Raw genomic sequence first — 21662 nt, 5'->3', positions numbered from 1 at the left:
TGTCTTGTTTCCCAGCAATGAAGGTATTGGTGACAAATATCAGTATAAGTAATACATAAACCAACATTCATTTAGGGCCTATTTCCCCAAAGTCCTTTTCATAATGTCAACATAACATGCTGTATCAAAAAGATGATAATTTGGTTTCTAGCGTATGTAGAATACTAATTAAGTTTTAAAGGAATTTCTTAAACTTAAAAAACACATACATTCCCCCTGTGCTACTAAATAGGCTCATGCAAATAAGAAAAGTCTGTTTAATTAACGTTGTAAAATTTTAGTCACCATGACAACATACATACTATTAAGTAAATAAATAACTAGCAATGTTCACTGTCGTGTTTTCAACTCTTATCAATAGCACTGATACAAACTTAATTAAGATAGTAGAGACTACATTTAGTGATAGAATTCACTATGATGTACCAATCATTTAAGAAAAGCTGCTTCTGTTATATGAAATGAAAATAGAGGTTGATTAGCTCTAATCACAAAGTTGATTAGCTGTAAAATGGCCAACATTTCACTTTGCCTGTGCCTATGGCAACTTTTCCCCAAACATCCCTTACTTATACCCTCCTCTGACCTGCTGCATATTATTTCCTCCAAAGTTGGCTTCCTTTTGCAACAGGGTAGCCTTTCCCTCTAGCTTTGACTGACCTAGTAAATTTGTCTTGTCTTCCTGGTAAGATTGGCAAGCAAACTGCATGCAGGAACTGTTTGGAACCGTTTTTAATGCCATCTTCTATATGTGTTTCACATATAATAGACACCATATACCAGTACTATGTAATTATTGAACATAAGTAGGTAGTCCTGTGCCTTGCAGTGGTTTATCCCATAGATATTGCAACTTAATTTTTACCAAATTTGCCTATTGCCAATATTTTTAGTGGTTGGGAATGGTGACAGTTATGATTTTCCATATTGCATTTTATCATATAAAGGCGCATACACACATACATCCACACATAACATATACAAATGTTAGGCAGGCAGATGGATAGATTTCCATATATGTAAATACCATGTAATGGCTACTCAGATGAAGATAAAATTTTTATCACCCTAGAATGCTATCCCATTCTAATTTTGTCAAAGCAATTACTGTGCCCTTCTGAAGTAACCACTATTTAAAAAATTGAGATGTAATTCACGTTATCATAAACTTCATCATTTAAAAGCGTATAGTTCAGTGGTTTTTAGTGAATTCACAATGTTGTGAAACCATCATCACTATCCAGAGCATCATCATCACCTCAAAAAAAAAAAAAAAACACCATTCCATCAGCAATTACTTTCTATTCTCCCCTTCCTCTAAGCCCTTGGAAAGGACTAATCTACTTTCTGTCTCTATAGATTTGCTAATTCTGGGCATTTCATATAAGTGGAGTCATAAGATATGTGGTCTTTTGTGACTGGCTTCCTTCACTTAGCATGCTTTCAAGATTCCTCCTGTTGTAGTGTATATTGGTACTTCATTTCTTTTTATGACTGCATAGTATTCTTTTGTATGGAATTTACCACATTTTCTTTTTTCCATTCATTAGTTGATGTGCATTGGGCTGTTTCCTGTAACTGGTATTTTGATGCCGAACTTCATAGAAGTGGAATTATACAGTATATATAAAGTATTCAATTTCATGGATATTGTTCATTCTATAGCTAATGGGCATTAACTTAGGGTTTGTTCTAAGTTTTGGCTATTATGAATAAAGATATAAAATTCTTGTACATGTCTTTTTATGAATATCTTTATACATTTCTCTAGTGTATATACATAAGAGTGAAATTGATGGGTTATGGTATTGATAGCAGTTTAGTTTTATTAGAAGTTGTCAAGGAGTTTAGAAAAGTGGTGACAACTCCACTAGAATACGTGAGAGTTCCAACTGCTCCACATGTTCTCCGAGTCTTGGCATGTTGTTGGCCTTTTACATTTAGCCATTATGGTGCAGGTGTAGTTGTATCTAATTGTGGTTCCAATTGACATTTTCCCATACTTAATGGTTTTGAGCACCTTTTAAAATCAGTGGCCATTTAGATAATCTATCTTGTAAATTGTTCACATCTTGTTAGTATTTTATAAAAAATTGGGTTTCTACCTTTATCCTATTGACTTGTGGGAGTTTTTCATATATCTTGGATAGGACTCCTTTGTAGGATATATGTATTATAAATGACTTCTTTCAATCTAAGGCCACTCTTTTCATTTTCTTAACTTTTAAAATTGTATTTATTATACATGTTATGTTTTTATTATATTTATTATAGTCTATACATTGTTTCTTACCTTTTGCTTATGTATGAATTACTGCCATAAAAAACTCTAGAAAGCATACTTGTGCATATAAATATTCAAATAACTGTACCCTTTTATCTATTCCAGTGGTCCCAGACAGCTAAATTCCTGAGGCACTTTACTTACAGTGAAGGACTTAATTTACCAGAAAGCTTAGCTATCCTATTTCAACTACATATAATAACATAACAGGATTTATTCAATAAGAACACATTGATCGAGGTCTAGTCTGATGAATGTCAGCATATTGGGAGAGTGACTGGAAGAGCTTAGTGTTCTCTGAAAGATTCCTGATTTTATAGTAAAGCTATTTTACATATAAATACACCAATAGCTATATCTAGGCACCACATCTGTAATCTATATATGAGTGTTAGAGCTGTGAAAAAATGTTGCAGTGTGATCCCAATTGTTCAAACATTGATACTCTGTCTTACTTTACTGTTTTTCTTCCAGTTAATAATCTCCCAACCTTTTTAAGCAACATAAATTTTTAGCTATTATTTTATATATACTTGATTTAATCTATCTGTATATACACATCTATATATAGACATAAATGTGTATTGGCACTTATATATTCTTTTATACAATCAAATAATCAGATCTCAAATTCTTTTTAGAATTAAATGCAATATAAATGACCGACCCACATATCTTTTGCTTCATTTACTACTCTGACTTCTTTGGACTACCTTTACTTTCTATAGTTGGTATAAGTATATATATGTACACACACATATATGGGTAGATATATTAAATTGCATAAGTAATTTGAAAGAATACTGATGCACATCTTCTGGAATTTTAGTTTGCTCTATTGGAAGAAAAGTAGGTTGAGACACAAGCTTTCACAATCATAATCATTCTAGAAATAGCTGTCACTATTGGTTTAACAGCTCGATTTTTGTTTCATTCATTCTCTTTAAACAATACCTATTTGTTTAAAAATAACTTTTTAAAAATAAAAATGTATATATTTAAAGTGTAAAACATGATTTGATTACATATACATAGTGAAATTATTTACTACAATCAAACTAATTAACATATCTATCTTCACATTATTAACGTGTGTGTGTGTGTGTGTGTGTGTGTGTGTGTGTGTGATTTTTTAAGTAATCTTTTAAAATTAAAATATAATACTAGGGCGTCTGTTGGTTAAGCGCCTGACTTTTTGATCTTGGCTCGGATCATGATCTCATGGTTCATGGGATTGAGCCCCACGTGGGGTTCAGTGCTGACAGTGCGGAGCCTGCTTGAGATTCTCTCTCTCTCTCTCTCTCTCTCTCTCTCTCCCTCTCCCTCTCCCTTTCCCTCTCCCTCTTCCCATCTCACACATGCACATATGCACATGCTCTCTCAAAAATAAGTAAATGTTAAAAAAATTAAAATATATTACTGAAGTGTGGGAAAATTATATTATAAATGAACAGCTTAATAAATTTTCACAAAGTGAACAAATGTGTTTAGCCAGCACCCCAACACCTCATTACTGGAAGTCCTTCCATGTTTTCTCCAGACATTAGCCAGCTTTGCCCCTCCACAGTAACCCATATCTTGACTTCTACAACCATATATTGATTTTGCCAGTTGTTGAACTTTATATAAGTGGAATTATGTAGAATATACTCTTTTGTGTTAGGCTCTTTTCAATCAACATTGTGTTGTTGAAATTGATCTATGTTATGTGTAGTTGTTTCTTTTTCCATTTTTTTTTTTGCTGATAACAGTCCATTGTGTGAATATACCACAATGTATTTATCTATTCTAATATTTATGGATCTTTGTTTAATTTTCTTTTTTAAAAATATTTTTTAAATTTTATTTATTTTTGAGAGACAGAGAAAGACAGAGCATGAATGGGGGAGGAGCAGAAAGAAAGGGAGACACAGAATCCAAAGCAGGCTCCAGGATCTGAGCTATTAGCACAGAGCCTGACACGGGCTTTAACTCACCAACCATGAGATCATGACCTGAACCAAAGTCGGACACCTAACCAACTGAGCCACCCAGGGGCCCCTTTTTGTTTAATTTTCAACTTGGAGCTATTATGAATAGTGCTCCTACAAATGCTCTTATGTGGTTTGGTGCATATATACAGACATTTCTGTTAGGCATATACCCAAAGTGGAATGGAATTGTTGGGTCTTAAGGTATATATATAAACTTTTGTCAGTATAGTCAGGTAATGGAACTACAAATTCACTTCTACCACAGTATATGAGTGGGCCATTCTTTTAAAGAAGCTGGAACATTATTTATCATAGGTGACTTTAAAAGGATCACTGCCAGATTGTTTCCAGAATTGTTTCCATTCTTCTGGATAATTCAGTCAAATATATTTTAAAATATATTTCTAAGTTTAGAAAATACCTTAACATGTGGAAAAGCATTCTCTTTTTCACTTTTTAAAAATTTTGAATATAGTTGACATACAATGTAGAATATATTTTCAGGTATACAGGTTAGTGATTTGACAGGTTTATACATTATGCTATATTCACCACAAGTATAGCTACCAATCTGTCCCATTACATTGCCATTACAATATTGTTGACTGTATTCCTTATGCTCTGCTTTTTATTCCCATGACTTACTCATTCCATAACTGGAGATCTGTATCCCTCTCTCCCTTTCATCCTTTTTGCCCAACTCCCCACCCTCCTTCCCTCTGACAACCATCAGTTTGTTCTCTGCATTTATAGTTCTGATTCTGCTTTTTGTTTATTTCTTTAGATTCCACTTGTGAGTGGAGTCATATATTTGTCTTTATCAGGTTGACCTATTTCACTTAGCATAATACCCTCCATGTCCATCCATGTTGTGACAAATAGCATGACCTCATCCTTCTCATGGCTGTGTAATATTCCATTGTGTGTGTGTGTGTGTGTGTGTGTGTGTGTGCATGTGCGCACGCCATATTTTCCTTATCTATTCATTTATTGATGGACACTTGGGTTGCTTCCATGTCTTGGCTACTGCGAATAATGCTGCAGTAAACACAGGGATGAATATGTCTTTTTGAATTAGTGTTTTCATTTACCCTGGGTAAATACCCAATAGTAGAATTATTGAATCATATGCTATTTCTATTTTTAATTTTTTGAGGAATCTCCATAATGTTTTCCACAGTGGCTATACCAACTTACATTCCTAGCAACAGTGTACAAAGTTTCCTTTTTCTCCCCATCCTCATCAACACATATTGTTTCTTGTCTTCTTCATTTTAGCCATTCTGAGAGGTGTGAGGTGGTATCTCATCGTGGTTTTGATTTGCATTTCCCTGATGATGAGTGATGTTGAGCATCTTTTCACGTGTCTGTTGACCATCTGTATGTCTTCTTTGGAAAAATGTCTATTCGGTTCCTCTGCAAAAGTATTCTTATTTAGTCAAATACATGCACATGAAAAAGTACACACATGAGATTAAGAATAGAGAACAATAGAAAATCTAAATTTTATCAGAGCCCTAAATTTGGAAAGTTAGTAGTCTAGAACATTGCACCTTTAACAAGCTAAAAAATCGTAACAATTGCTATTTGTTTCTTTTTATTGCTCACTTTACTGCAGAACCAAAACTATGAAGAATTTGGTAGAATGGGTTCACTACATTTTTTAAACAAAATCTTACGTCTCACTTTTGTATATGTGGTCTATTTGCAGAAAATTTGTCTCTGAAGTGAAACCTATGAATTTTAACCTATAATCTCTCACTGATCATATCAGTCTTCTGTTGCTAAATATGACCTTTTACTTTTAAATAATGGAAGTTAATTTGCTTTGGTTTTATTTCATTACATTGTTCCTGAGTTAATTCCTTGGAGGTTTGGATACCCCAGAAATTGGCAGACTAACCTCCAGACAGCTGCTCTGCCTTGGTCCTCATGGCTGCCTGGTTATACTTGAAAAAAAAAATAAGGTGAACCTTTTTTCTTCCCATAAAATGAATGAGAATTGAATTTCTGTAGCGAACTTTACTTCATTTGTTGGCAGTCTTAAAGCTCCTCATTCCCAAGAAGGATTGTAAAAATGTTTTATGTGCAAATGTCACTAGCCTTACTCTCTCCACTGGTTTTCTCTAATTTAATACCAATTCGGTTGGATCCGTGAGGGGAGATTAATTAGCAATGCATAACTTAATTGCATCAAAGGAAGCAGGGATTTTGAAGAATGTCAGTGGTAACTTCATTGCCTATCAAAATGTCATTAATGCATTTATTCCTTTGTCCTAAGAAAGAGAACGGTGGTGGGGGGGATCATCTTCACTTATCAATTATTATTAAAAATAGCTGTCACTATATTACCCCGATATAAGATTTTGTAGATAATAAAAAAAAACAATTTATTTTAGAGCAGTGAGAAATGTCAAAAGGGGCCCTTGTTTTGTTCACTACTTTCAGAAGCTTAAAATGGAAGTATCACGATTATCCTCATTTTCACATTAGAAATTTGTTGTAGATTGAATAAAAGCAGTCAGTCTGTTGTCACTAAACTAGGGAGTAGTGGTAGGAGACCACCTTCACTAAGATTAAATAAAGCTCAACATTCTGTCTCATTACAGTTCCATATACAATTCCATACAAGCCATGTACAATTCCATTTTTTGTTTCAGGTAAAATTGCCTTTTCTTTTTCAAATGCAAATGAATGAAAAATTGAGGGGAGGGTGATTATTAAAAAGATGTAAGATAGTCTCATACACTTCTGGCTTAAAGAGTAATTTACTCTGCCTTTTCTGGGAAATAAGTTGGCAAGATCCTTGAAAATGTTTTTATATTTTGCCCACTGACTTTTCTTCTAAAAGAATCTGTCCTCAGACAATCTGACAAAAGTACAGAGTATTTGTTGTACCTTGATTTATGAAAGGGAAAACTACAAATCTTGATATCCAATAATAATGCAGTGGTTAATTGTGTTATAATTGTATGATGGAGTATTATGCAATGATTCAAATTATGTTTTTAAATCAGTATTTCATGGCATGGGAAGTGATTATAATGAGATATAAACACAGCAAGAAATAAAGGTTTGGAGAGTCAGGTTTCACGAAAATGGTATGTATGTATATAGATATGTAAGTAATGGAGAAATCTTATTTTCTTCTTTATAGGTTTGATTTACTACATTTTATATAAGGATTGTTAAAATGCATGTTTAAGTGTATTCAAAGAATTAATAATAGAGAGGATAAAACCTTGTTCTTTGGGCTTTGTATAGTCAACCATTTCCTTAGAGAATCTTGATTTAACTCTTTGGCTTCTAATTCAAGTTTTTAGGCTTGCTTTTCTAAGCTTTTGCAACATTACTAGTATCATAATGGATAAAAGTGATGGGGAAAATGACATTTATCAAATATGTTTACTCCATGCTAATATATAGCTCATGTCCTTTTCATCTATACACTGAAACTTATATTTCAAATAAGATTACTTCCTTTTGGCAAATAGTAATGAGATAAATAATTTGTCAGTGCATCCTTATGTCTTCACCCACACACTAAAATATGGCAATACATTTATCTGAAGCTGAAATTAAAGTGTTTAGAAATGGAAGCAAATCTGCAAGGAAATCTAGGCTGCTCTTTGGTGGTGGTGGTATGCACATCAGCGATTTCTTAATAAAAAAAGGTATATTTTGATTAATTGGACATTAAACAATTTTCAGAAATCAGCATCTATATTTTTGTAGTATTCAAAGACCCAGCAAACATAGAAGAGTGCCAGATGTCACATTTTGTTCCTGGTTGAGCTTCGTTGAGGAGCATGGCTTAAAAACTGGAACCCAAAGAGTTTTGGGTTTTGCTAGTAACTTATTGAGAGGCCTTGAGCAAATCACATAAACTTTATGTTATACATTTGCCTTATCTGTAAAATGGGGCACTGGACTAAGAATAGTCATTTTTTAAGCTATTCGTGACTGGAAGCTCTAGGGATACAGGCACTGAAAGTTTTGCTCTTGGATCTGGAGGGCGTGCATAGTAGCCCACATGTTAACAAGTGTATAACCAATTCTTACTAACTACGAGTTAAATGAATGACTATATGTGTCCTTGGTATCATAAATCAATGAATTTCAAAAAGTTTCCTCCTTCAGACCATGGCATTTTTTTTTCTTTTTCCAGGGTTGGTTGCAGAATTCTAAGAATGACTCCTTGTATATGGCTATAGCTCTTCCAAAGAGAAAATTTATCCATTGTCCTAATTAAGAATCTAATTTATAACTATCCTGACATGAAGAGGGGATACTCATTTTAATATGAATATTTTCTACTGAAATGTAATTTCATTTGTTTATAACTATAAGATACCCAGTAAGGACCTTATCCACAAGAGATTGCATATGACATTCAAGGCAGAGTACATTGAAATTAGGACTAATGGACCAGGTGTTAGAGTCATCTTGAATGATAATTTTATCACTTAAAACTAAGTTTTGTCTTGCCTAAGACACTTGTCAGTGCCTTCATTTACAGAAAAAATAATCTATACTCATATTTCAATGACAGACACAGCATGTAAGGCACATGCTCTATCTAAGGATAGGGAATGAGCTTGCCACTGGGTGTGACTTTGGTCTATTTTAACTTAGTTTTAACTTGTCACTTTATGACATTTGAACTTTAGTATATGGCACCTATAAAAATAATAAATGAATTAGTGTCATAAGTGAAGTGAAACAAAAAAGGGAAGATGCAATTAATATGTAATAAAAATCCTCTTTTGATATGCCACTGAACAGAGAATATTGCTTACATTGGAGGATTTCATTTGAAGCATGCATCCTGAAAGACATAATTAAAAGGACATAAAATGACTGCTAACCAAAATGAATCCAAAACATTAAAAATCCTGTAAGGTAAATGGAATAGAAACAGAATGGTTCATTTTCCCATTAAGCTATTCAGTATAATGTTTATGCATGTGTGTATATATTTTAAAATTATTTTTACTTTTTGGCTTTTCTAGCACTAATTTCATTTTCAACTTGAGAAAAATATTAATATTAGCTAGTGCTTGAAATATCTTCAGGGTCATGCTGAGATATTTCCTTAATTTTGCCTAGAATCTCAACAGCCAAGATACAGAATTCAGAACAGGGTGGAAAATAAAAAAAAGAAAAAGAAAAAGAAAAAGAAAAAAAGTATATTGTTTTTCCAGAGTGCTAAAGCAACAATAAACTTTGTAAGAATATTCATGTTCAAGGGGCACCTGGGTGGCTCAGTTGGTTAAGCATCTGACTTCGGCTCAGGTCATGATCTCATGGTTCATGAGTTTGAGCCCCACATTGGCTGTCTGCTCTCAGCACGGAGCTCTCTTTGGATCCTCTATCCCCCTTTCTCTCTGCTCCTCTCCCACTTGAGCTCTCTCTGTCTCTCTTAAAATAAGTAAAGTTGAAAAAAAAAGAACAAAAAAAAGTACTCATGTTTGATAGGGGTAATAAAAGCCAACATTTCTTTAGTCCTGGCCATGTGCAAGGCTAAACTGTGCTAAACTCAAGCCCTTTCATTTAATTCCTGCAATAGGACTATGAAATGAGTGCCATTATCCCATTTCACAGGTGAGGTTTCTAGAGATAAGACAACTTAGGCTACAGAGGTAGTAAGTGATAGATATGCACCCAGATCTAAGTGTTCTCGAGCCTTATCTTTTTCCTACCTCTAAGCCATAAGTAATGACTCCTAGGCAACATGGGCTCCCATGTCACCCTGTCCATGTCCTGTCCTAGCACTTTTCTCATTGTATTTTAACTTTTTGTACATGTCTTCCTCCTGCTACTTTGTGGCTAGCTCCTCCAAGGCAAAGACAGTGTCTTATTAATCCTTCTAGTTCCAGGGGCTTACTGCAGGGGTGCACCCCATCATTGGAGTTGAATAAGTGCCTATTGAACCAGTAATATCAGAAGTCATTAAAGATTAATATAATAAAGAAAACATTACATTACTATGGAAAACAACTGATGTGGAAGGGAAAGTGCTAATTGCTTCTAAAGCTGTGTTAGGCATTCCTTTCTTCAAAGATGAGATTTTTCAGGATAGGTGAGTTGATCCCTACTCCCTTAGGAATTATAAGGAGCATTAAAAAAGCCACAGAGTTGCTTAAGTGGTACAAAATAATATGTACGGTATTAGGAAAGATTAAGGGAAAGGATACTGGAAGTATAATTTAATTAATGGTCTTTACATTTATGATGGACTCATCTTCTACACAGGGAGGCAACCAACTTTTCATTGATCATGAGTCCCGAGTGAAAGGAATATCCAGGATATTTCAAGCCTTAGGTAATTTTTTTAAAGGTTAAAATGTATGTAGTACAGGAAAGACACACATTTCATATTAAAACTTTATTCAGTATAATTTAATGGGGAAAGATCAGCTTAAGACTTCTATTTGAAGGGCTGAAAGCCTATCAGAGAAAAAAATTTCTGACAAGGAAACTTACCCAAGGGGGCTGGGAGAGGATTCTAAGTGAGTTTTTACACACATCTTTCAAATAGGTGGTACTGACTTCTGTAATTACATCTTGCTTTATGATGCTCTGATTAGATGTGGTGATGGTGTCCATTTTATTCTGGGTCATTAATTGCCCTGTCTGAAAGCTACAGGCAATAAGAACCTTCTAACCCTTTGGTAGAGAGCTATCTAAGCATGTTTCTGCCAGTTGTGCCCTCTTCTGAAGGCTGCCTGTAGCTTGAATTTTCCTGTTTCCCTTGGCAGTCTGGAGTCAAAGACCAGTACAAGCAAGGTTGCCAGGCAGTAATGTGCTCACCTTGTGGGCGCCGCCACTCCCAATTGCATAAACCCTACAGAAGGCTAGTGAATACCTTTTTCACTCCTTGAGCATAAAGCTATTTGTAAAATGAAAATTTTTAGGAGTGAAAATAGACACATCAAGGGTAGAGTTTTATCAGCCAGTGCCCGCATGTCAAGTTACAAGGGTACTTTTGTTGATTTTGTTTTCTTATAATTGATTAATATGAATCCACTTCCCATGTGGAGTAAAGTACATCAGACTAAATTTGGTTTTAGTTATGAAAAAATTCTAAAACAGAGACTAGACTAAGATGAAAGGTAATACCCTATTTTAGTTGGCTCTTTGATGAAATTATATTAAGGTTTTTTTCTGAGACTCTTCCTAACCACCTAAGACTCTGTTCTTTCTTAATGTTTTATTTATTTTTGAGAGAGAGAGAGAGAGAGCACAAGCCAGGGAGGGGAAGAGAAAGAGTGGGACAGAGGATCTGAAGTGGGCTCTGTGCTGACAGCAGTGAGCCCCATGTGGGGCTTGAACCCATGAACTGTGAGACCATGACCTGAACCGAAGTCAGATGCTCAACCGACTGAGCCACCCAGGCGCTCCAAGACTCTGTTCTTTCTATGGAGAGATCCATACCACTCTCAAAGTTTTACTGTGTGATGCTGCATTGTAACACTCCATATGCTCATCAGCCCATCTCCCTGGATAATTAGGTCCTTGAGAACAGAGGTGTGACTTTTAACTTTGCATTCCCAGCATCTAGTACAGTATGTTGCTGACTTTGTCGCAGCTAAACATTTGTTGGATGACTTTTTTACTGAAATAGCCTTTTTTCTTTTCTTCTCACTTCTTCATTTCTCACTTTCTTCAGGTTCTCTCCATCTGTCCCAAGGACATGAGAGCTGATATCTGTGTTCATCTAAATCGGAAGGTTTTCAATGAACACCCTGCTTTTCGACTGGCCAGTGATGGGTGTCTGCGCGCCTTGGCGGTAGAGTTCCAAACGATTCACTGTGCTCCTGGGGACCTCATTTACCATGCTGGAGAAAGTGTGGATGCCCTCTGCTTTGTGGTGTCAGGATCCTTGGAAGTCATCCAGGATGATGAGGTGGTGGCTATTTTAGGTACTGTGAACTTTCCTAATGTAGTAGCAAATTTGTAACAGTTTTAGAGATTTTGCTTCTCAGGTTTCTTAAGAGAAATTTCCTCTGCTTGGTGACTTTGGAAATTGGGTCACTAATGAGACAATGAATCTTAGTAAAAACTAGTAATGCTCTTTCAGCAAAGAACATTCGTATTGGTCACAGCTTAATGGGCTGCACAAGGGTTTGATTAAACTTTCTTTGGCAATAGTAGGACAATACCTTTTAGACTAGAGTTGGTCATAGCCTAAGGTGTCTGTACCTCCATGTTGGTAAGTGTGAAAATGGCTTGTGGAACTATTTTCAGGTTGCTAACCTAGAATGATAGTCTCAGAGGGGCAACAGAACCTGTCTAACTCAATACTTTCTTTTAGATATGAGCAAAATGAGGACCAGAAAAGTTTAGTGACTTTCCCAGCTAGTTAGTAAATGAGTTAGGACTTGAGTACAGATCATCTTATTCTAAATATTTATGCCTCATTCATCCACAGCAGACCTAAGTAATGAGCTGAAAGTGATGAGGAGGTAAATGAATTTAACCCATTATGTTAGAGTAATCATAGTGCAAGTAAATTTCGGTTTATAAAGCTTGTTCCATCCATTCGTGAACCAAGAAAAAATATTTGGCTAATAATAAAATTAAATAAAAAATTCAGAGACCCAGTAGATTGTTATACTAACAAAAAGGAGTCAGAGATAGAGTATGTAAATAACAACATTTTAAGAAATTACATGTTTGGGGCATTGTAATGTGTATATTGGTTAAAATATGCTAAATGATATTTTATTTTATTTTATTTGATCTTATTTTATTTTATCTTATTTTATTTTATTTTTCTTGAGAGAGAGAAAGAGAGCATGCACATGTGCAGGGGAGAGGCAGAAGGAGAGAGAGAGAATCCTCAACAGGCTCCACTCCTAGTGTGGAGCCTGATATGGGGCTCAATCTCAGGACCTCATGACCTGAGCCGAAATCAAGAGTTGGTCGCTTAACCGACTGAGCCACCCAGTGCCCCTAAATATTTTAGATTATTTCTACTCATAAATCTGTAGCAGTTTCATGAAGTCCACATAGGTATAAAAAGAAGCCGTAATGAGGTCAGAGAGAATCAGCCCTTGTTTTTCTCTCAAGTAAAATAAGTTAAAATTGCAGGATGTCAACTCCATTTTCATATTTTTCATGGCTTGTGTCTCATGAAAAACGAGCTCAATTTTTAAACTATTGGATTTTTTTTTTTTTTTTAGCTACTGAGGTCAATCTACCATAGCTTGAATGCCACTTACTCTTGTAAGTAAAAGATTGGACTTCTGTGTTTTAGAAGCTACAAAAGTAAAGTCCAGCACAAAAATGAATAACTGATTTCAAAAAGCACAATTACCTGAAATAAGACAGAATTTAGTATTGAGAAGCAGTGAGCCTTCATAGGAAAATAGGTTCAGTAAAATTAGTAAGAGTTAGAGAAAATGGTTCCGGGTTGCAAATGACGGAACACTATTGAGAAATAGCATTACAGTTAAGGTGAGATTTCTTTTAGGAAATATTTTTATTTTTTATTTTTGCAAGAGAAATTCGTATAGCACTTTAGAGTCAGCACCGTGTTTAATGCTACTTAGTGGTTGTTCTGCTTTGTTCCCCGGAGTATAAAGGCGTTCTATGTAATCCTTCATAAAAAGTGTGTATTTTGCCAGAACAATCCTTTGTGGTAAAATGAAGCATATACACACCACATCCATTCTTGTTTGCTTAAAGAAGAGGATAAAACAGGTGTATTTTCTTTTCCTGCATGTTCATGTCAATGGTGGGTGGGAGAACAGGCATCGGATATATTACAGTGAAGCGTGTGCCTTGTGATAAGTTACCTCAGCTGTGTACTCATTGTCATTTACTTTGCCCCATTTTCTTCATTACAGCTTCACCTTGGTAACTTATTTTCTAAAAAGAAGGGTGGAGAAAGCCCTGGGTGCAGTGCCGCTGGGTTGGGTTTGTTAAGCTGGAATCATTTGCTCAGTGAGACAGACAAAATGCATTTTCTTTTCATTTTAAAATAAAATGGTAGCTGGTTTTGCACAGTGACACAGTGAAAATGAACACAGGGCCCCTGAGTATTGGACCAGTCTCATTATATATCTGTCACATTTTATTTCTTTGTGTGCTTTTGTTTATCTTCTTCAAAAAAGTCTTGGGATTCAGAGACTTTTCATCTTTTGGTTTAATGAGTCAAATTATATGTACATCCCTCTTCCCTGGAAACTTTTCTTTCCTTTTTTTCCATGGGCCTCTCACAAAGATTAATTCAGCCAAAGGGCAGTAAGAGGATTTTTATTTAAAAAAACAAAAACAAAAAACAAAGTTTGACCCGGAAGTGATCTCTCAGGGTGGAAGTAGGTGGGCCAGGCTGGGAAGTGCCATAGTGGCAGAGGCTACATGGGCTGGCCAGCTGCCTTGGCACCATGGGGCCAGACAAAAATACTGTCTTACAGGAGTCTGTGGTTTGGATCAGTGATGACAGGACAGATGTGGTGATTAGCTTTGGGAACTCTGTCCTGGTACCTTCTGCCAATCTGGGTTTATTGGAGAGACAGTCTGAAGACATTGTGGACTGGGAGGGTGGACTCCTAGAGAACTTCTGCAGGAGAGGGAGCACGAGGGCATTGTCGGATTGCCCTTGCATTCACACCATGTGCAGGTTCCACCCTGGAGGCCTCTGAAGCCCTGCCTGGAAACTACCCTGGAACCTGCCAGGAAGGTTTTTCCTAATAGCCAGCCTCTTGATTTGTAGATCCCCACTCTGGCTCCATTTTGTGACTTCTTAGTGTGGTTTCCATTGAGTACGCATGTTTTTAGACTTTTTGAAAGTACTTTTATGATTAAAAGAAGGGTGGCGGGCGCCTGGTGCCTCAGTCAGTTAAGTGTCCCACTCTTGGTTTCGGTTCAGGTCATGATATCATGGTTGGTAGGTTGGAGCCCCATGTGGGGGTCTGCATGGGTTTGGGATACTCTCTCTCCCTCTGTTCCTCCCCCTTCCCCCTCTCTCCCAAAAATAAATAAATAAACTTAAAAAAAAAGGAAGGGTGGGAGGGTTATTTAACACTCAACATACCTTAACAATGTTTGTTTTTTTTTTTTAATGTTTATTTATTTTTGAGACACAGAGAGACAGAGCATGAATGGGGGAGGGTCAGAGAGAGAGGGAGACACAGAATCTGAAACAGGCTCCAGGCCTTGAGCTGTCAGCACAGAGCCCAACGTGGGGCTTGAACTCATGGACCGTGAGATCATGACCTGAGCCGAAGTCAGATGCCCAACCAACTGAGCCACCCAAGCGCCCCGCCTTAACAATGTTTTAAGAGAGGGAGAGGAAAAGAGAAACTCAATAGTGTCACTCCTAACATTTTGGTGACTATCCTTTCCTTTTCTGCTCTTTCTGTTTCTCTTCTCCTTCTTCTCATTTTTTGATAGCTTAATTTTGACATAATTACAAACCTAGTGAAAAGTTGCAAAAATTATCAGGGAGTGAAGTTTGATAAATATCTTTGGGTTTTCTGCCTTTTTAGTAAGTTGGTTAGGTCTTCTGCTGGCATACTTGGGTAGTTATTACAGGTTTGGTCTCAGACCACCACAAAAAATCAAGTATCTCAATAAAGTGAGTCAAGTGAATTTTCTGGTTTACCAGTTCATATAAAATTTATGTTTACACTATACTGTAATCCATAAAATGTGCAACATTATGTCTAAGAAAAAAGTATATATCTCAGTTGAAAGGTATTTTATTGCTAAAAAAATTGCTAACCATCATCTGAGCTTTCAGTGGGTCGCAATCACTGGTAGCAAGTCACTATAACATATAATAATAAGGAAAAAGTTTGAAGTATTGTGAGAATTATTAACGTTTGAGTCAGAGACACAGAGAGCAAATAGGGGTGCCTGGGTGGCTCAGTTAAGCATCAGACTCTTGGTTTCGGCTCAGGTCATAATCTCATGGTTTGTGAGTTTGAGCCTGGCATTGGGCTCTGTGCAGACAGCGCAGAGCCTGACTGGGATACTCTCTCTTCCTCTCTCTCTGCCCCTCTCCCACTTGCATATTCTCTCTCTCTCTCTGTCTCTCTCAAAAAATAGATAAATAGATACAACCTAAAAAAAACCACAAAGTGAGTAAATGCTGTTGGAAAAATGATGGTAAATAGATCTGCTTAACATGGTGTTGGCACAAATCTAAATTTGTGAAAAACACGATATATGCATGTTAAAGTGTCTTATTATTAATGTGTTTTATCTGTGCCTTCTTGTATCTCCTGTAGTTTGTGCTGTCTCATGGTTGCTGCTGTGTTATTTGGTGCACAGATATTCATAACTGTTGTATCTTCATTGTGAATTGTGGCTTTTAGCATTGAAATGTGTCCTTTTTCATCAGGTCTAATGACTTTTTGCCTTATGTAAGAGACAGAAAGAAAAAAACATGTCTCACATCCAAGCATAGCTCAGAAAAATGAAGATTTACCTCAGTTGGTCTGATAGGAGAAATAAACAGGATTTTCTCTCTTTTACATTGATTCGTTTGCCAGTTGAAAGGTAGAGAAGGGAGGTCATTTTAAAATTAATTAAAATTGCTGAATCCAAAGAACAGGTGCAGTTTCATTCTTTTGGATCTTTGCCTCTCAACAGTCCCTTGGTAGGTACATAATTCTTTAGTGTGTCAAAAATGCTAAGTGTTTAATGAATACGTTCTGAACCATAACTAATTAGTGGAAAGATTAAAAATGTAGTCAACAAAGTGCTTTCTTTTTTTAACGTTGAAGGATGGCTTCAAGATGTTTTTCTAAATAGGGCAGGTGAAGATAATTGCTTTTCATGTCTTTTTCCAAGTTGAAGCTCTTTCAGTTCTTACACCTCCACCTTTTTCTTTTTGACCTTCCCACTTTTTATGAGACACAAAAAATTCCAAATTAAGTTCATGATGCATATGTAATATTTTATATTCTTTAGTATCTTCTTGCTTTTTAGTTCCTACCCTATAATTACCTAATGTGAACAGATTTACTGGTGTGGCCAAAACAGCCAGGTTACTTTTAAGTGTCTCAGCGAGGTATATTGCATCTTTAAGGGCTATATAAATGACATTTCCCTGTGAACGATAGACCTGGCTCCCAAGATATTTGTTTTGCTGCATTCACATTTTGTCTTTTCTGGGTCTGTTGATGATGAGAATCATAGAGCTGGAGTTCTTAATCTAAAACAATCTGTATCTAAGTCTTCTAATTGTAAATTCAAATTCCCGAGAGAGTTATGCTTATTTATGTAGTTTGGATGGAGGGGTTAGATATTGTTATGGGGTTAGGGCAGAGAGCAGAAGTGAGGCAGAGAATGACAGTATTAAATAACCTTAATAATAAAAAAATAATTTCTAGTACCTGAGTTAAGAGTTTTGTGTTATCAAATAAAACTTACAAATTATGGTGCTCAAAATTCAAAATCTGCTTATTTTTACTCCAAAAAGAAAAAAAATTCTAAGATGTGAATGAATAATATTTTGCTATTTTGAGAACCTGCGAAAATGTGACTTTCATGCTACAGTTAAGATTTCTTCCCGTACTTGCTATTAGAAGTCAAGTGTTTCACACTTTAAATCCTTAAAAGGGCTTTTCCTAAGCCCCCAAAGTTATTTTCTTTTGCATCCATGTTTCTGTTTCGAGATGTTGAACTATGAACCAGGTAGGTTTGCTATACATTATTATGATGATGAACATGGTGAATTCAGACATTTTTATAAAGGTCAAGCCAGTTATTTGCTTTAAAAAAATTACATGCTTGTCTTGTTTTAAACTTTCAAAGTAGTGATTCCGACATCATTTGTATGGTTCAAATTATATACTTAGAGTTCTTCAGCCTGTAGATTTTTTGGATAAAATGCAAGTCTTTACAGTCTAGTAGTTTAGACTCAATTTCAAATTCTTTCCCAATCATCCTTCAAAACTAAGTCTTGTTGATTCTATCACCTTGTTATCTCTTTATCTTATCCTTAATACCCCTTCACATGGTGACTGCTTTTAAAAGCTTGGTCCTGGGCTGTGACTGCCATCTGAAAGGCCTGGAGAGCTCACAATCTGTCATCAGCTTCAACCTCCAATTCTTTGTTATGTGGCCACCAAAATATTCATTCTAAAATATAATTTACCATGTGGTCTTCTCATTAAGATTGACTTTTTAGCAACCTGAGGATAAAATGTAACTTTTAGCATGGCCTCTGAGGCCATTTTGTTCTTGTTTCCTTTCCAGCCTGACTTGAGCCATTACTTTGCCCTACTGTGTTTTCACACCATGTTGAATTGCAGGAAGTTTCCTACCATTTGGGCATTTTGAACAAGGAGAATACAGCAGGCCAAATGTTAAATATCTCAGGTCACTTAAAACTCTTTAATAAAACACTCCTTCCTTGTTATACATCAGGAATTCCCAGTATCAAGAAAGAATCTAATTTATACCATGGTGATTGGCCATGGTAGGAAAAGTTGAAATTATTTCTTTGGAAGGGGACTTAGCTTTGATTCCTAAAAGTAGCATTACTTTCCCTATCAACTGGAATAAATAGTCTGCAAGTCAGAATTAATTTTACTGAAAATAAACACTTAAGGAGCACCTGGGTGGCTCAGTTGGTTAAGCGTCCGACTTTGTCTCAGGTCATGATCTCACAGTTCATGAGTTCGAGTCCCACATTGGGCTCTGTGCTGACAGCTTGGAGCCTGGCACCTGCTTAGGATTCTGTGTCTCCTTCTCTCTCTGCCCCTCCCCCACTCATGCTCTGTCTCTCTGTCTCTCTCTCTCTTTCAAAAATAAGTAAACATTAAAACAAAATTTTAAGAAAATGAACACTCAAGAGTTAAAAGGGGCTTAAAGAAATAAAAACCATATTTGTGGTTAGTAAATAAGAAACCCCTCCCCATGCTTAAGTAAAATTTAAAATCTACACATACATTTTGCTTTTAATATTTCTTATCAAAAGTATATTTTTGAAAAATGCACTTCAGCCCCTTTGAGAGGCTGATACAAATACCAATAGTCATTGAGTACTCATTATTTTATATGCATTATTATATCAAATCATTTAATCGACTCTGTGAATCAAGTATTTACTATAGTCATTTTAAAGATGAAGAAACAGAGGCTGTGCAGTATGGTATCAGGTGATTCACCCCAGGTCATACCTATTTTTTTTATTTTTTATTTTTTATTTATTTTTTATTTTTTAAAATTTATTTAACTTCAAATAAGTTTTTTTTCAATATATGAAATTTATTGTCAAATTGGTTTCCATACAACACCCAGTGCTCCTCCCAACAGGTGCCCTCCTCAATGCCCATCAGCCACCCTCCCCTCCCTCCCACCCCCCATCAGCCCTCAGTTTGTTCTCAGTTTTTAAGAGTCTCTTATGCCTTTGGCTCTCTCCCACTCTAACCTTTTTGTTTTTCCCTTCCCCTCCCCCATGGGTTCCTGTTAACTATTCTTAAATAGAATTTTGAAATTATACAATTATTTGGTTTAATATTGACAGAAAATATAGTGCTTATGTTATTGTCACCAATTTGTTTCCTTTTATTAAAAAAAGATTTTTCTAACAACACTGTTAAATACCACACCAGTGTAACAAAAATCCTGCACCAAATATGACATGACTATGAGGTGGTTAATCATCTACTTATCTAAAAATATGGTCCTCATAGTGACTGGTTCACCGCCAGGCAGGTGTTTAGGACCAGGGATAACTGGCTCAGGGTGTCTCTCGGGAGCCCTCAGAACACAAGATGGGGATCTTAAATGCTGCTTGCCAGTCTTTCCTCTGGGCCCTGGAAGAGTTCAGAGTCTACCTAGTTGGGAGGTATGAAATTGGAAACGAAGCTTTCAAGAATGCCTCAGGATTGCAAGAATGGCCACAAATCTTTGCAGTTCCTTCCTAGAAGAGGTAGAGTTTACTTCTCCATCCCTGACTCTGTTCTGACCTTGGGACTTGTCTCAGTTCTTAGGCTGAATCCTCTACCCTTCCCTTAAGTGCTGCTGTTCTCTTGACAGGGTGGGGCCATGAAGCCTCCTTTCTTACTGCTCTTTTCTTTTCCTGAGGTTGAGACATCCACTTACAGAAAGCTTCATCTGCATTTTCCCAGCTTTCTTACACCCACCTATACATCCCTGTCTTGTTCCCACTCTCCTTCCCTGCCTTCATTGCTTATTGATACGGGATACTCTAGTTTTACATCTGCGTAACAGGAGCTATTTGACTCTTTCTTTGTATAAATAAAAATTTACAAGCTACATCAGTGGGTTTTTTTTAGTATATAAGAATTATTTGCTTCTCTAAAAGTGTCTTCAGGTTTTTATCCATTATAATTTTTGAACAGAATGACCTTGGGCATCAATCACCAAAGATTGGCAGGCATCAATTCTAAATGTTTTAAAAGATTCTATTCTACTACACCTATATAATTTCTTAATTTTAACACTCATCATCTTGTTGTTTCTGTTCTATGTCTTTAAAACATTAGTGGATGACACTAGGTGTTGTTATAGTCAAAGTCCATTAAAAATCACATAATTCTAAAACTCCTAGTGTTGTTCATGTATAAATGAATATTTTTATGCATATGTATTCATAATAAAGTTTATGAGCCTACTGCAATAATCAGAGTGAAGGGCTGACTAATGATAAAAGTGAATACAGGGATTAGGTCCATTCTATAGAAGAATCATCATATAGAGCCATGACTACACCAGACAGGGAACGACCTACGTTTCAAATGCTGTATTTTTAGGGATTCATTGGCTATATTAGATAGCTATACTCACTGATGAATAACTGAAATAACTTTAATGCATTTGTTTTATCCATTTCATTAACCCACCAAATAATGTGTTTCAAATTTTTTAAAAAGCTCTGACTATAAAACCAGCACCTCAGGGGATCATACTCCCTAAATATACCATGGTCTGTACTACTCCTTTAATTATATTGTTACTTGTCATCTCTGTTTTGTCTTTACATTTTCCAGTTTCATAGTCTCTGAATCTTTAATTTGCTCCTGTTTTACTGTCCTGTTTCCTGTGGTTTAGAAGTGAAATACTTCATAAGACTTGATGCAAAGAACTGAGAATATATAAATAGGCCAAACAACAACTTTCATGTTGAGTGTGAGCTTTTCTACTAATTTTAGGGCTTTGGGGGAAGGTTAGTTTTCTCAAGCCCTGAAATGTTTATAGCTGAGACTACTTGCACCCAGTGAGAGCTGACCTAAAAACTAGCATCAAATATCCTATAGCCACGAAGACGAACAGAAGGACCCAGATCTGAACTTGTGCAGCTACTGGATATTCCATGCATGATCCCATGTCTCTACAATCTGTGATTTCTGATTACTCAGTGTAGATATGCATAATATTCCTTGGAGAAGAACGTTAGTCAGCTCTACTGTGAATGG

General features: G+C 36.0%; 1 protein-coding gene across 1 annotated transcript in view; it reads left to right on the top strand.

Moving 5' to 3' along the window:
• KCNH5 (potassium voltage-gated channel subfamily H member 5) overlaps positions 1-21662 on the top strand; it is a 294649-nt gene that overhangs the window by 215218 nt on the left and 57769 nt on the right. Inside the window, exon 9 of the mRNA XM_019451600.2 lies at positions 11930-12182. Within this exon, the coding sequence (XP_019307145.1) occupies positions 11930-12182 (253 nt within the window). The remainder of the gene's footprint in view (positions 1-11929; positions 12183-21662) is intronic.

Source organism: Panthera pardus, unplaced genomic scaffold, assembly GCF_024362965.1.
Source record: "Panthera pardus isolate Hobbes unplaced genomic scaffold, ASM2436296v1 HiC_scaffold_24, whole genome shotgun sequence".
Lineage (NCBI taxonomy): Eukaryota > Metazoa > Chordata > Mammalia > Carnivora > Felidae > Panthera > Panthera pardus.
This window is presented reverse-complemented; position numbering and strand designations above follow the sequence as displayed.